A 16,571-nucleotide genomic window follows, 5' to 3' on the forward strand; every position below is an offset into this window, starting at 1 on the left:
GCCTTACTATCTTCACCTGTAGATGGAAAAATGCCAACTTTGTAGAATTATCTTGAGAACTGAATGAACCACTATACTTCGGTAACAAGAGGCTCCAAACGTTTACATAGTATGTGTTTCTATTTATACTATTACTACTCAATTAATTTAAAAGGGGAGAGTGTGTAACAATGTATGCGGTACTAATTAAATATTCATTTACTTTATTTTAGCTGTCCAAGTAACATGTACTGATAATTTGTCTCTATATGTCCCTTCTAAAGGTGTGATGTTTATATCCCCTTCTGTCTTCAAAAGTTGAACAGAAAATTCCTTATGTTATATCCTTCTCACAGGGATCCCATGTGGTTTGGGAAATTTTCATGAAACAATCTGAGCTGTCTTGGAAGGAATGGGCTGTTTAAAATCTGAAAGTCACTAAGTATTCATGAGTACTAGCTACTGCCCCACCTACAGTCCTAAGGGGATTCATCAGGATTTCAGAGAACTTTGCAGGTTTAATCTTATGAAAATAACAGGCAGCTCAATAAGAAGGACACATAACTCAAGTTTATCATCAGGAGAGAGTCATCAAGAACCATCATATTTGAAGATTCTGTTCTCTTGGCATTTTTTTTTTTTTTTTAATGTGTTTGTATGTTTGGTTGTTTTTATAAATTTATTTATTTTATTTTTGGCTGTGTTGGGTCTTCGTTTCTGTGCAAGGGCTTTCTCCAGTTGCGGCGAGCAGGGGCCACTCTTCATCGCGGTGCGCGGGCCTCTCACTATCGCGGCCTCTCGTTGCGGAGCACAGGCTCCAGACGCGCAGGCTCAGTAGTTGTTGCGCACAGGCTTAGTTACTCCGCGGCATGTGGGATCTTCCCAGACCAGGACTCGAACCCGTGTCCCCTGCATCGGCAGGCAGACTCTCAACCACTGCGCCACCAGGGAAGCCCTCTCTTGGCATTTGATTTATCATCCCAAGGGTTATTACCGGATTGAGTGTGTTATGGAAAAGATGGGCAGTATCAACAGGTGAAGTGGTTGAATAGAACAGACAAAATCACATGGACTGGCTCAAGAACTAGCCCAATATGCAAATAAGATAAATCTGTAATGAAACTCCAATTACCAACACCTTTTCTTTGCTTTTTCTAGTATAACAACTCATGGCCATGGTAGTAGAAAAAGCAGAAAGTCAAGATTAATTAAAAAAAAAAAAAAAAAGAAAGAAAGAAACAAAATCACCACCATCTAGAAAAGCTTACTATCTTGATATGCACCGAGACTTTACACACACACACACTTTTCACAAAAAGGAATCAGCCTTCATATTGTATTCTTTTACCTGCCTTCTTCAGTCAATAACACATCTGTCCCCTTCCATGCCCGTAAATATATTTCTATAAATCAGTTTAATGGTCATTTATGTATCTATTTGTGTGAGTGTATGTGTGTATATATATATATATATATATATATATATACACATATGCACTATATCATATAGTTTACATATTATATCATATAGGTTTTTAAAACTATCATTCCTAATTTAAACTAAAAATCCAATGCATTGAATGCAAAAGCTGTATTTGTAGACAAAACCTACTTATTTGTCACCAGCAAAGCTCATTCGCCAAGTTAAAAACTTCAGCCATATAGGGTCTCCAAAAGAAACGTGGTCTTAAGCTAGAAAAGTTTCCTAATTAAATGCATTTCTCAGAGTTGTTGTTTGTTTATGAAAGGAAATGATCTCCATAATTTTACATGAAGTTCACATTTTGTAATACCTGAGAACTTTTCTCAGGGAATCTTAAGAGTTCAGTTTCAAGTCAATAATTATTTACTAAGTCTTTAGGGAAACTGAGATACACATAGATGAATTCATTCTGCATAAAAAGATTTGAACACATATGAAAAGCATAAATTTGACTTTTTTCCTATCCTCTGGCTTAAGAGTAATAAGATTCATTATATTTATACACATATCTTTAGATTCTTTGCAATATATATACCTATTTGGAATGTTTCTTCTTGCCAGAAAAAGAAGTAAATCTGAGTTGTTTCCATATGGGATCCATAAGTTCTGACTTTCTCCAAGGGTGGCTAAATAAGAGCCAGACATGATTTCAGAAAACAAGCAAGTGATGATTTTTGAATGGCTGCTGCTGCCCTCTAGCAGTTACACTGAGATTTCCAGAGCAAGCCATGTCCGATTGCAGCTTTCTTAACAGACCCCTTCAGAAACCATAATGGGCCTTATGGAAACTCAAGGGCATTTTTCCTCAGTCACATGGGACAGGAGAAACAACTTTCCCTTTGTAGAGCACAGTCAACTTTACTTAAGAGAGCAGGAGATTCCAGTCTAGCAGAATTCCAAGCCAGGCTTTATCCACTACAATTAGATGAAGGGAACATGCACATTCCCAGGATTGCTTTATCCACTACAATTAAATGAAGGGAATATGCACATTCCCTTTCTCCTGCACATGGTGGCTGCATGCTTCTGTTTTTTTGGTACCAACCTCAGAAGAACCGTTTCCTCCCAGACCATCTAAGGGCCTTGCTGGCCACGTTCTGTCACTTAGCACATCCTGGTTGAACCACTCCCGAGCTTTTCTCCCAGTGAGATTGACTCCCCTCCTATTGGAGAGCCCACCATGGACAACAACCCAGCGGCACCTTGGACAAGGCTTGCCCATGGCTGGACCCTGTGATGTAGTGTACCAAATTCACCAAAATCCATTTTTTTGAAAGACCATCCAGTGGCCAACTTACAGTGAGACTGAGGATCTGAATTTACCAATTCTACCAAAACTTGCTTATTTTAACTATTTATAAAGTTTTACCAAAATTGTTTATTTTGACTATTTTTAAAGTTTGTATAGAATAAATAATGGGAATTAAGAGAGCTGTGGAGAGTGAGGTCCTCGTGGGGCCCTCAGATTCTCCCCCTGTACCATGCTCCCCCACAAACGTCCTTCACCCCACCCACCCCACCCCAAGACTTCCCTACCTGCCCTACTCTCTGCCTGCTCCCCACCTCTGTTCCCCCTAATATTCTTTTTCTGTCTTTAGTCATCCCCTTTCTGGGATCTTCGGCTTAGGCCAGGCCATGTCCATTCCTTTCTATCATCTTCTTTGGCCTGAGACAAATTAAATATTATTTAAGATGCTGTTCTGGCTTTGTCTTCAGAGCCAATTAACTATTATGACCCAGAGACCTTCCAAAGTTGTTTTTAAAAGTTCTCATCCAATAATGTTATACACTTAATTTTATAAATAGATGAAAGACACTGTCAATATACTGATGGATTCAGTAAATGGGCCATTTGGTGGGTAGATTATTGAACAAATTGGCTTTTGTTGAAGTGATCACTAAGAAGAGATGCCTGCACCCCTATTCTTGATGAGGTGATCAGAAGTACACAGGGGTGTAAACTTCTGCTCAGAGACAGCATGCATGGTTGCCCTTGTAACACCAAAGGAGGAGGAACCCAGGTAAAAGTTAGAGGAAAGCATGACCACATAGAAGAAAGGAGAGGAGAGGCAGTGGCCAGGAGGCAGCACTATAAACAGAGCAGAACGCATTGGGGGGATAAAAGGAAATAAAGTTAAGAATAAGCCAGAAAGCCAATGAATGTAGCTGCCTGAAGTCTCTATAAAGGGTCAAACCTCCCAGATCTATAAGGGTATAAGCTCTCGGTGTTCCAGAAATCCACTTTGCCAAAGTACACACAACTATTAATACCTTCACATTCTCCTCTTTATTAATAAAAATACTTCAAATGTCCCCAGCCGAAGCTATCATTTAGGCATAAATCTAAGTCTAATGAAATGGATACCAGCCTTTATGGAAAAGAGACAACAGGACTGAAGTTTAGTATAATACTCACAATGGATGGGATCTCATTTGCTCCTCCTAAAACGGTATTATGTTGCAGTTTTAAGGATGAGGATGGCTACTGAGTTGCTAGAGCCAAGCCTCAGTCCCAGACCCACTGCACACTAAAGTTTTCCTAAGTACAGCCACACCTAATACCTAAGCACAACCTCCAAGTACTGATGCTCCTTCCATCAAGAAGCAGGGTGCCGGGCTTCCCTGGTGGCGCAGTGGTTGAGAATCTGCCTGCCAATGCAGGGGACACGGGTTCGAGCCCTGGTCTGGGAAGATCCCACATGCCTCGGAGCAACTAGGCCCGTGAGCCACAGCTACTGAGCCTGCACGTCTGGAGCCTGTGCTCCGCAACAAGAGAGGCCGCGACGGTGAGAGGCCCACGCACCGCGATGAAGAGTGGACCCCGCTTGCCGCAACTAGAGAAAGCCCTCGCACAGAAACGAAGACCCAACGCAGCCATACATACATACATACATACATACATAAATAAGCAAGTAAATAAATAAACAAGTAAATAAATAAATAAACAAGTAAATAAGTAAGTAAGAAGCAGGGTACCTACTTTGTCCCCTGTAATCTGGGCAACTGCTTTAACCAATGTGGGGTGGTGAAAATAACACTGTGTTCCTTCCAAGGCTCTGCTGTAACCGGTGACACAGCCCCTGCCTCGTGCACTGGCCTTTCGTGTCTGGCGCCCTGAGCCGTGATGTAAGAAGTGTGACAATCCTGAGAGCACCAGGCCGTGAGGAAGCCAGGCCTCATGTGCAACAGTCCTCCTCTTCCAAGCAGCCCATCCCAGGCACCCAACATGCGTGTGAAAGGGCCTTTGAGTCTTCAGATGATAAAGTCCCCACAGTAAGTCACCCCCAAATCTCAAGTCTTCCAGGTTGAGGCCCCAGACAGTGTGTAGCAAAGCAAGCCATCCCCACTGTGCCTTGTCCAAATCCACACTCCAGAATTCACGAACATATGGTAAATTGTTACACGCTGATTGTCTCTGGAATAATACCCTTCACCATCGTGTGCCATGCTCCCCGCCTCAAATTCAGCATGTTGGGGACACCTGAGGTGCGATGGCATGATGGAATTAGCTGACCAATACTGTAGCTGACCTCCAAATTAAGCCATAAGTAAAATCACAGACACATGGAAGCACACAGATACACCCTCTGTGGACTTCATCCTCTGTGTAAACCGTGCACGCACTCTCTAGCAGAATCCACCATATCGACGTCACAATCAAACAAAGGAAGTAAAAAGAACTACTCAAAACATAGCATGCCATGCTGCACATATTATTATACATCAGTGTGGAAATGAACAGAAAAAGCCACTCCTACAGAGAATTCCAATTCAACCAAATGGAAGGCATGCAAAAGTCAAGTCAATGATCTTCGGGTGGGTGTAAGGTGATATTTTACAAGCAGTGGACACAGGAAGCAGGCCTGTTTTGCTCCAGAATACTTCATAGGAATGGAGATGGGATCCCACAGAAGGAACAGGCAATTGACTATCTAAAGCAGGGGAGGACCAAGACCTTCTAACCAACCTATGAGGATGCAGAGTGTCAAAACAAAACCCATCAACAAAATCTCTAGAGGAAAGAGCTCAGTTGTGAGAATCCACTAATGGCTGTTTGGATGCTGGTCTATATCCTAGCGGAAAAGGGGTAAAGAGAAGCAGATTCCCAAACTCAGCTCCCCATTCCTGTTGCGGGACCTTGGCAGGCTACCAAAACCCACCAAGTGGAGGAAATCCAACTGCTACCTGGGTTTCAGGATGGGTGTTTGCATCTTTAAAGTTTCAAGTTTGCTAATGAATGAGCATCTTTCTGAATAAGCTGACCAGATGTGTCTTCCTTACTCCCACACAGGCACACCAATGATCGAGCGCCATCTGGTGCTCAGAGTAGGTACTCCAATGTGAAGCAAAGCCCCAATTTTTGCAAAATAAAAAGTATTGACTGTGACCTTTCAATACAGTACAACTGGGATGTGGTGCTGGCACTGGAACAAAACAACACATCCATAGGAATCAAAGAGAAATCCAAAATGCAGACCCTCATATGGACTGCGTTTTAATACCCAATCAAAAAGTGGCCATGAAATCATTAGGGAAAGGAAAGTTTAGTCCTAGTTAATTAAATACCCATTTGGCAAAAAGCAAAACTAAGTTCCGACTCTGGGCCAAGAAATCAAAATAAACTTGATACAGATCAAATAGATTAATGAAAAAAATGTAAAACCAGACAGAAAAGAATAAATGTAGGTTAATGCATCTCTCTCTCAAGAGAGAAAAAGGCCTTTCAAGGTACAAAAACATAGGAAGCAAGGAAGAAAAGGAACTCTCCAGAATAAAGTCGTAAGACTGGAAAAGGGGTTTGCAACAAAAACTTTATAAACAAAATTAAAAGGCAAATGACAAATTAGAAAAATATACGTGAACATATCCAGGAACCAGGAGAATAAGCCACAGAGATGCATGGAGTTGACTGTGTACAAAAGAGAAGCAAATATCTCTTAACCAAATATATCTCAGGGTCCAAATTTCTCAGCACAAATTAAAACAACACCAAGACGATACTTCTTCTCTATCAAAATTGACATAGATAATCTACACACAGTGGAGGTGAGAAACGGGAAGTGGATCACTCATATGCTCCTGGTGGGTGAGCAAAATAGAGGTGTTTCTCAAGAGTGAACTGGCAGTTCTGTTAAGAAGAATCTTGAGATGTCAGATCATGTGACAGAAAACATCCAATTCACTGCAATAAACGACTTGCAAAGAAATAAAGTTTGACACACAGATGTAGGCACAAGAATGTGTGCTGCGGCATTATTACTAGTAAGTAAAATCTGGAATGACAACCTAATCTGGAACATTAATTAAACAAAGAAAGGTGTACTACTGTTTTTAATTTCTTCTCAAAATTAAACTTTTATAATACAGAAAAAATATATATGTGAAGCAAAAATAGCAAATAACCAAGTAATTTGAAGTCAGATCCTATTTTACTTTAGAACTCAGTATTTTTTATAAAATCAGATCAGTGTAGTACATTCAGTAAAAATTTCCAATAAGTAATGACTTACTGGGATGACTTCATCCACACCAAGCTTTCCCATGTTGGTTGCTATGAAACTTGAGGGGCATCTTCCGAGTCAAATTTAAGATGAAGAAAATAAAACCACCAATTCACAGTGGAGTTCTTATTCAAATAATGCACCCTTAAAAACTAGTGTCTCTTTCATTTCTGCTGTTGCACTGATAAGAAAGCAGGAACTGGTCTCAGAAAACAACCTTAACCAACCCTTGGCCCTGCTGGCAGTCGGCAGGGGGGTGAGGAGTACAAAATCTAAAGAGAAAAACAAGAGATATGCAAGCGGTGGGACAAATTATCAAGAAACTGGGAAGAAGGGCCCTAATAAAATTGGCGGAAATGCCACAAGTCATTGCCTTTCCCAGAGGGAAAACACAGAAATAAAACCGAAAGAAGAATAACTAGAACCAGACACAGCAATAATAATAGCTTGTGGCCACTGTACATGGCTATGTCACCCCTACCGCACACACATCCCCATAAGCACACGCACCAGCTTAATCACCACAATCATTGCTGGATGGTGTCTGAGCTGGTATGCAAACTCAGATGGTCTGTGCCCCGAGTCTGTGACTCTGACCCACTGTCCAGTGCCCCCAACACTTCCCATCCTAGCACAAACAAGGTCATCTTTGTTGGGCAGCACAGGGTATACAGAAGAGACTGCTGAGGGGCTGGCCCAAGCCCACAGAGCTGCCCGGAGGCAGAGGGGTGAACCCTCAGTGTACCCCGTTCACAGCACACCTGCTGGGAAGCTACACGGCTGCTCCTCAGCATATAACACAGAGTTCTAGAAACATCCAGCCTGTCCCCCAATCACAGCTGCAATGAGAATGTTCCTCTCTAGGTCTAATACAAGAGCATCCTTTCCTTTTTAAAGAAGAAATATATAATCATGAAAATGGTACAATCTTTAAAATCAGCCTCCTAAATCACAAGAGGCAAACAGGACCCAAATCAGAGGTACCTGACATTTGAACATTTTGGTAGCAGTTTAGTCATTTATTAAACCCCTATTGCATGGCCAACTTTTCACACTAGTGGGAGATCTTTAAAAATTTTTGTCTAAACCATTCCTTTCAAATAGGAAAATGACTTATGCAATGCATTCTTCCTATAATCTGCAAAAGTACCTGTCCCTGCTCTAAAAACAGCTGTCCCGGTCTACCTGGGCTGGGATTAGAGAACCGTTTGCTGGATGAATGGGTCATGAACTGTCATTGCCTAAAACTCACATCAAGAAGACGACCATGAACCCTCAGCCCTCAGGCCTACAGGTGAAGTGATGTGTATGCCCTAGTGATGTTGCTGTGAACTCCTGCAATGGGCTTTTCTTTCCCTTTTGCAGTATTGCAGTGTGGCCACCAGAGGGCATCAGTAACCTAGTATGCTAGTGCACAGCAGGACGCTATGCAACTACCCTTCACATCAATGGAAAACACAGGGTTTCAATGAAAGGGCTGTTGACAAAGTTTCCAGTCCTCAATCACAAACCCTATAAGGGCCTTTGAACATCCTTTCTTTAGGTATGTCAGAAACATCTTTTCCTGAGAGAGATATGATGACTTTCCACTTTACTGCCCAGTGAAAATATATGGGGAAAAAAATGACTTTTTACTACCCAACATCTCTAGATTTTTCTGCATTATTTTATGTCACATTACTGAGATGTTTTCCAGATACTTCATTTGAAAACATGAGCTTCACTACTTGATCACTTCCTCATTAGCTTATACCTCCTTATTTTAAATAAAGATGTATTTGGCTACTCTAAAAAGCAGCTTCTCCAATAGAAAATCCAAAATCAGATCATGATATTCTAGACTGAGGTCAGCAAATTTTGGACATGGGTAAAATCCAGCCTCGTGCCTGTTTTTATAAATAAAGTTGTACTGGAACATGGTCATGTCCACTGGTTTACATATTATCTATGGCTGTTTGGTCACTAGACCAGCAGAGTAGCTGTCACTAAGTTTATGGACCTATGCCCCATAAACTCTAAAATATTCATTTCTGTCCCTGTACAGAAAAGGTCTGCCAACCCATGTTCTATATGGAATGTTACCTACGCAGCAATGATTATGTAATGATCCAAAGAAAATGCTGACCTCTTCCCTCAGCAGGGAATGATTCAACAAAAAAATTCTTTTCTCCCTAAAAATTCACAAAGAATGATGGCACAATTGGGTTAAATATCCTGGAGCAGGTCCTCTGTAGTCAAGGGTGCAACACATTTCAGCAACACTTTGAAGGCATCCCTGTCATAAGTGAAATCAATATTTGATCAAATTGATTATATTTTAGACAAATATAAAATACATGATTGAATATATGTAAAATAAAACATAAATCAACTCCTATGCTGAAGATGGGGCATAAAAAGAGAGCACAAGGGTACTGACAAATTAACCCAAACTAAGAGCCAAGTGTCCAAGGTCAATGATGGGAAAGCTGACACGGAACACAGGAACCAGCTCTGCAGTGGGAGTCAGGATCATGGGCCAAGTTCATTATCATTATTCATTAATTACCATAACAAACACACTATCATTTATTGACTATTTTCTCTATGTATGGCACTATGTTATATACACTTTCTTTTTTTTCAGTTCTTACAACTACATTATAAGGCAAGCTACATCATGCCCATTTTGCAGATGGGTAAATTCCACTTGAGAGTGAGTGAGTCGCCATCGGAAATCACAAGCCAAAAAGTAGATGGTAATGTCTCACTCCTCCTCTTGTCCCCCAGAGCCACCCATTCCGGTGAGTCCTGCCTCAGCCACTGCTTCCCTGCAAGTCCCTGGTCAAGTCACTTAGTCTCTGTACTTCAATCACCTGAATTAGAACTTCTGTTAAATGGGTTGCAGCCGGTGATCTGTATGACATTTTAAAATTGTATGTAAGTCTTTTTTTCTGGACTCTATCACTAGGTCCCAGTTGAGTACCAGCGTGCTGCTCATCTCACTGAAGGGACTGAATAAACGCTTGCTGAGTCAAGGTGTGAGTGAAGGAACTCTGTTCCCTCCTGGGAAGATGTTTTCCCTTTCACGATAGTCTTTAACACTCCTTGTCTTTAAGTCCAGCACTTAAGTTGGATTTCCTTAATGAAGAACTAAAATGTATTAAAAGCATTCTATGTATAAACCACCAGTATGGCTCAGTAGGCCATACGAAGATGAATAAAACGGTTACCCAGCTAATATAGCACTAATAGTAACAGGGAGGAACAGTCATTTATCCAATTGAGGGTAAAGGTGTACGGTTTATAGAGGTAAAATTTTCATAGGACTGAGATGACAGGGAGCTTATGTCTGTGAAAAACATAAAAGACTAGATAGAAATGCCATCTGAATAGATCTTGAAGGATATTTAGTACTGAAACAATCGGCTCTCGATCCTATATCCAGAGAATCGGAGAACACGGGATACAGCATAGTGTAAATTCATAGATAATTCACAAGTCCTTTTATATTTGGTACTTCGGCACATCACACCGTTCTCTGTACCTAATTATGTTAATGAGGTGAATACCAAGTTAAATTATGTTCAGAGAATACAAATTGAGTAAGAGTGCAAATGCATAGTGAGGTCCAGCCCCAAGAAAAGAAAACGCCATGTCTAATCGGGAATTGAAACTCTCCCTACCAGGAGAAGCACGCGTTTCTGCTCAAGTGCCACCACCCAGTGTCTAGAGCAGTGGTCCTCACAATGTGGTTCCTGGACCAGCTGCATCGTGATCACTTGGGAACCTGTCAGAAATGTAAGTTCTCGGGCCACAACCCCAGACCTACTGAATCAGAACCTCTGGGGGTGGGCAATGTGTATTTTCATAAGCCGTCTAGGTTGTTCTGATGCTCACTCAAATTTGAGAGCTACTGGCCGAAAGGACTGTGCTGGATAAAATTCTGAGGTTGGGCTGGGTTCCATAGAAAATATTGGCATAGTGATAAGCCATGTCAGTTCAGGGCAAAGGAGGCAAGCACTGGTGCCAGTGACTATGAACCCTGCACAAATCAACAGTGGGCACCAAACATGCCCTGATCACTACCTTAATACTCGTGAAAACCGAGCAGTCATGAACACAGTCACAGTAGGGAAGGCACACCACACTGCAAAGTATAGAAGAAGTACTTGCTGAGAGGGGGGTGTTTTCTTAATAGGCAATGATTAATCTTCCCAATAAATAAAAGAGACAGGAACAATGTTACTGGTTATAAAAGATATAGGTGCTAAAACAGGTTATGATCTAGATTCCTTACTAGGTATTTATCCTTGGATTATATTAGGTTGACCCAAGATAAAGCCAAATTGTCATATGATGTTTAACTCTGATGAAACTATGAAGATAGAGATGCTATTGACGGCATTAGAGCACAGATTACAGTCTCTCCTTTGGCCCTGAAGCAGCGAGGTGTGGAGTAGGCACACATAAACCCTATTGTTTTGGTCATTTTCTGATGTAGGCAATGGCTCCCCCGTCATCTGCCAAGTTTACTGACTGTCTCCTGAGTATCTGTTGTAAGTGTACTGGTGTGATATATCAAGGGTGGTGTGGCCAGATCACTCACATCAATTAGAGATAAATAATCAGAACAGATGGCAAAACAGGAAAAGGGGCAGCTGGCCCTGGAAGAGGTCCAAGGCCTGGGCACAGCCCCAAAGTTACATACTATATTGGAGCTTTCCAAAAATTTACAACAGGACATGTATTTTAAAGGTTTAGAGCACTTTCTTTCCAGTAAAGTTAAGTGCACTTTCTGTGGAACACACTTCCAATCTCCAGATAAACTGTCCCAAATCGAGCTCCATAATGATCATCATTTGACAGAAGCATCCACTGGACACTACAGGTTCTGAGCAAGAGTCAGGATATTTGTGGGCAGGCACCTCACTCTAGTTTATGATCATGTCCCTCAGATGTGATTTCAGGTACAAAATGCTATCTGCCCCAAATCATTCAAAATAACCTTAAGAGAGCTACCTATTAAGATGCAGACATTTATAATAATAGTACACAATGACAGTACACAAGAAGTTGCACAACTGATGGATAAGAAATTATAACTTTGACAGAAAACACTATTTACCAACAAGTAGAAAGTGAAATTTGTTCACCATTTTGAAATCCTGAGAAATTACAAAAAGACAGAGAGAGAGAGAGAGAGAAAGAGAAAGAGACAGAAAAGAGAAAGGTAGTAATTTTGTTTTTAAAAAGTGGGTATATGCAGATCTAAAAGATGGAAGTTGGTGAGATCAGATTGATGGAAGAACCCACAGTCCAAAACAGGAGCAGTAGAAAGTCACAGCAGAAAAAGTTTCAGGGGCAGAGGTGGGCCAAGAGGATAGGATGGCAGGTGAACCAGGGATGTTCCAGCTTGGAGGCAGTGGATACAGGAAGCAGAAGATGGCCTGAGCAAGTACCATGGTGACTGGTTGGTGCAGCACACATAGAACAGCTGGATGGCCCAGCACTGCCCTGTCCCTTTGGTGCCGAGCAGTGACCAGCAAAGGCACTTGCAAGCAGGAAAAGTGAGCATGGGCAGGAAGCCAGTGAGGAAGGTTTTCCATGACGGGGGATCACCAGGAGCCAACCTGAACGACTGGCTCTCCCTGTCTGGCTGCATGTCCCAACCCTGCTCATGCTCAGTGAAGTCAGGACACAGCAGTAAGCAAAAATAGCATCCATAGATGGCAACAGGGACACACAAATAAAAAGAGTGGAAAACACAACCAAAGGATATCCAAGGGAGAAAGCACCAAACAGGAGATTTTCAATGTATACTTTATGCTCTCAAAGCTGATGGCAACATCTCATGCATGAAACAGACTGTTCTAAAAATGAAAAAAAAAAAAAAATGCCAACTCAAAAGATGAACAGAAGATCACAATGGTCATAACAACTGATGAGAAAACAGTGAGCTGGAAGGCCCGGCTGAGGAATTCTTCCTGAAAAAGAAAAAGGAATGGCAAGAATGAGAAAGAAAAAGTAAGAGACACAGAAGACACATGGAAGGGAGACCCATCCTCCGTTTCACAGTTTTTCCAAAACAGAGTAGAGAGGAACTAGCAGGAGAGACTGGCAAAGACCTGGAGAAAGACACAAAATTCTTTAGAATAAAAAGGTCCCACCTACTAAAAGAAATAAATGAAAAGAGACAACAAAGGAAAAACAGATATATTTACCTGTAATGAGATGTAAAACCTCTGAAGGACAAAAGAGGCCATAAAAATGAGGGGTAAACAACAGACTGGAGAAGAAAAATTGCAACACCCAACAAACAAATGAATGCTGAAAAATTTAAAGACTCACAAAAATTTAGAAGGAAAAGCTCAATGGAAAACTGGGCAAAGGATACAGAGAGACATTCACAGGAGAGGAACTACAAAGGTCCATGTTCATCACCATAATAATCCACAAAGCACAACTTAAAAACAAGTGGACACTTGACCTAGAAGATTGCCAAAAACTAAGCAGAGTGATAAAAGGAAATATTCAATGGTGACAAGGTAGGGAACACATAACCATAGTGTAGGAGAGGACATACTCTGTACCTTTTAGGGGGCCATGTACCAGTATCTTTACATTTGAAAATGTGCATCTTCAGGATCCTGTAATTGCATTTCTAGGTTCTGCCCTGATCTGCTCACAATAGTTAACTTTTATTAAGTGCTAGAAGTCCAACAAGGTTTTAAGTCACTACCTTCAATCCTCTTAAAAGCCTATAAGGTAGGTCAATACTAATGTTCTTGTTTTACAGATGGGGAACCTAAGTCACAGGCGGGTCCAGGAACATTTCTTAAATCAAATAGCAATAAATGGAAAAAACAAGGTTTGAGCCCAGGCAGTCTGGCTCCACTGTCTGCTCTTAAACATACACTATTCTTTTTTTTTTTTTTTTTTTTAATATTTATTTTTGGCTGTGTTGGGTCTTCATTTCTGTGCGAGGGACCTCTCTAGTTGTGGCAAGCGGGAGCCACTCTTCATCGCGGTGCACGGGCCTCTCACCATCGCGGCCTCTCTTGTTGCGGAGCACGGGCTCCAGACGCGCAGGCTCAGTAATTGTGGCTCACGGGCCCAGTTGCTCCGCGGCATGTGGGATCCTCCCAGACCAGGGCTCGAACCCGTGTCCCCTGCATTGGCAGGCGGACCCTCAACCACTGCGCCACCGGGGAAGCCCCCATACACTATTCTTAATCTAAGATATATTCTTAACTGTGTGTGGAGCCATACACAGGATGTTTATTACAGCATCATTTATATGGCTGAGAAAGTAAGAAAAAACAACTATCATCAGCAGAGAAACAGATATTTAACACAACATACTATGGAATACTATTAGTATTTAAAAGAAGGGAGATATAGTTACATGGAAAAGCATGGAAAATCTTTAATTCATATTGTAAAGTTTAAAAAAAACTTAATGCAGAATATGGAATATGCAGAATAATACTGCAGAATAACGATATTAAAATATCACTTTAATTAAGAAATATATGTGTGTGTAAATGCACAGAAAGAGGTAGCAAAGGTGAACAAATCAATCACATATGTTATAACATCATAACAGATGTTATCCAGAGGGAGGGGAGTCCAGTGGGATTTCAGGGCAGGAAGGAGGATGGTTCAAAGGGCATTTCCATCTATGCGTATGTTTGCTAACTTAGATCAAGGATGTATTTACATATTTCTCATGGATAATTAAACTAGGATCAAGGAAACATTTTCTTTAGCAGTTGTTATATACCAGCCATAAAGCACTTACAGCAATCTTATTTCATTCTACAATAACTTTATGTGATCATCAATATTTGATTATTACTATTAATTTAATCATAAAAAAAGGACAGTAAGATTCCATGTGTTTCAATAACTCAATGCAAATACCTTGATACCTGGAGAAGCTTAGATTTGAGCTCCAGTCTAGCACCAGCCATGCTGAGATGGAAAAGGTTGACTAGCAAGGTTGACAGAAGGGTTGAGAGGAAGAGGTCTGCAGGCTACCAAGGGTGCCCAGAGCCAGGCCTTACCACAGCGATCCCGGACCACCAGGTTCCGGCCTTCCTTCAGGTGGATGGTGAGGAGGTAGGCGAAAGGGCTGGGCAGGTTACTCAAGCCGTCGCCGGCTTCCCCGAGAGTCTGCACAGGTGGAGAAGCCATTGAAGTCAGTTGTCTTAGGCCCAAGAAACAGAATGTCGGAAACACTTCTTCATTTAAGGAAAGAAGATGATCACTGTAATGGCAAATCTGTGAGCGCCCTCCTCCACTCCCACCCACCCGTGTCGATGACATGGTTACACTGTTCTTTATCCTTCTCCCCAGTGGGATTCTATGAGAATTCATGACAATAGCTTCACAATATTAACTTCCCAAGAAGAAGCAGGTAAGTTGCATGCCGACATCTGACATCCCCCTAAACTCACCCATGCCCCACAGGATCCTTATCCTACAGCTCCCAGTGGAGGACCCAGAGAGGACACAGCACGCAGAAGTCCAGCTATGGGGCGGGTTCCCACGACCCTGGTCCACACCTCTCAGCTCGGATGTGTGATGTCTCCCTCCTCTTCTCCCCTCACCCCACCAACCCCCATCAGTTCAGGTCCACCTCCTGCACATGTAATAAAAACATTCCCGTTCACGACTACTCAGCTGATCACCTACTGATACATGCCCAGCCAACATGTGCCCCACCCCTGGCTCCATATGGGAGACACTCCCTCTCTGCTCTCCTGCTTGTGGCATATTTTTCTTTCACTCCCTGGTCCCCATTATAGTGTTTCCTACACTTACGCACACAGTCTCACCTCCCACCAAGTTCACTTTCCTCTCCAGGAATGCATCAACTCCTACAAGCCACAACATCAAATTCGGTTTCTGAATATTTCTTAAATGAATCCAATTCAAGTTTTGAAAAGAGCAAATTTGTGTCTTTTGAGAGAAAAAGTACAAATAAAATGATTTATTGTTCACTTATTTGAATTTCAGTGAATCGATCTGTGGCTAAGTCACTCTCGACAGCATTCTTTTGAAAGTTTCTCGGTCCATATTTCAAAGCACTTCAAAATGGCTTTGTCTCCTGCACCATCTCACTCAATTTCACGGCTCTGTATTTTTAGAAGAATCTATCCCACTCTGACAAATCAATAGACACTGAATTCATCTTTTCCAGCCACAATTTGCAAGGCCTGTCTTTGTGGGTGGTAACAGTTCAGCATCCTTTAGAAATAAAAGAGGCAAAGATCCAAACATTTGATAAGAAATATTTATAGCATTTACTTTAGTGTTTGTTTATTTTTAAGGAATGCCACTTACAGATTGCTCTTCGAAACGTTGGGATGTCAGAGAAGCATTCAGATCACCACTTCCACAGAGATTCTGTAAACAAGAAGAAAACATAATAATAACCCTGCTTTTAAAAAACCAAAAGAATATCAACCTACAAGGATATCCTTTATCGGGTCTTTCCCTTTGAAGCTGCCATTTGCATAGTCAAATGCAGGCTGCCTTCCAGAGTGTGTGGCAAGTCTTGGCAGTAAAAGGTTGACTCACTGGAGTCCATCTGGCTGCAGCCTCTGCCCTCTTAGTCACTG

At 41.6% G+C, this 16,571-nt stretch overlaps 1 protein-coding gene across 17 annotated transcripts in view; it reads right to left on the reverse strand.

The window, feature by feature from the left end:
- Positions 1-16,571, reverse strand: part of MCTP2 (multiple C2 and transmembrane domain containing 2) — a 263,257-nt gene that overhangs the window by 158,311 nt on the left and 88,375 nt on the right. For all 17 annotated transcript variants that reach the window (XR_014243575.1, XM_082388909.1, XM_082388908.1 and 14 more), the window contains 2 exons: positions 16,294-16,356; positions 15,012-15,120 (listed from right to left, as the gene is read on the reverse strand). Coding sequence is in view for 16 of the 17 variants with exons in the window: in XM_082388909.1 (XP_082245035.1) it covers positions 15,012-15,120; positions 16,294-16,356 (172 nt within the window). In the remaining variant the exon portion in view is untranslated. The remainder of the gene's footprint in view (positions 1-15,011; positions 15,121-16,293; positions 16,357-16,571) is intronic.

The sequence above is a fragment of the Balaenoptera borealis genome, assembly GCF_965194805.1.
Source record: "Balaenoptera borealis genome assembly, chromosome: 3".
Taxonomy (NCBI): Eukaryota; Metazoa; Chordata; class Mammalia; order Artiodactyla; family Balaenopteridae; genus Balaenoptera; species Balaenoptera borealis.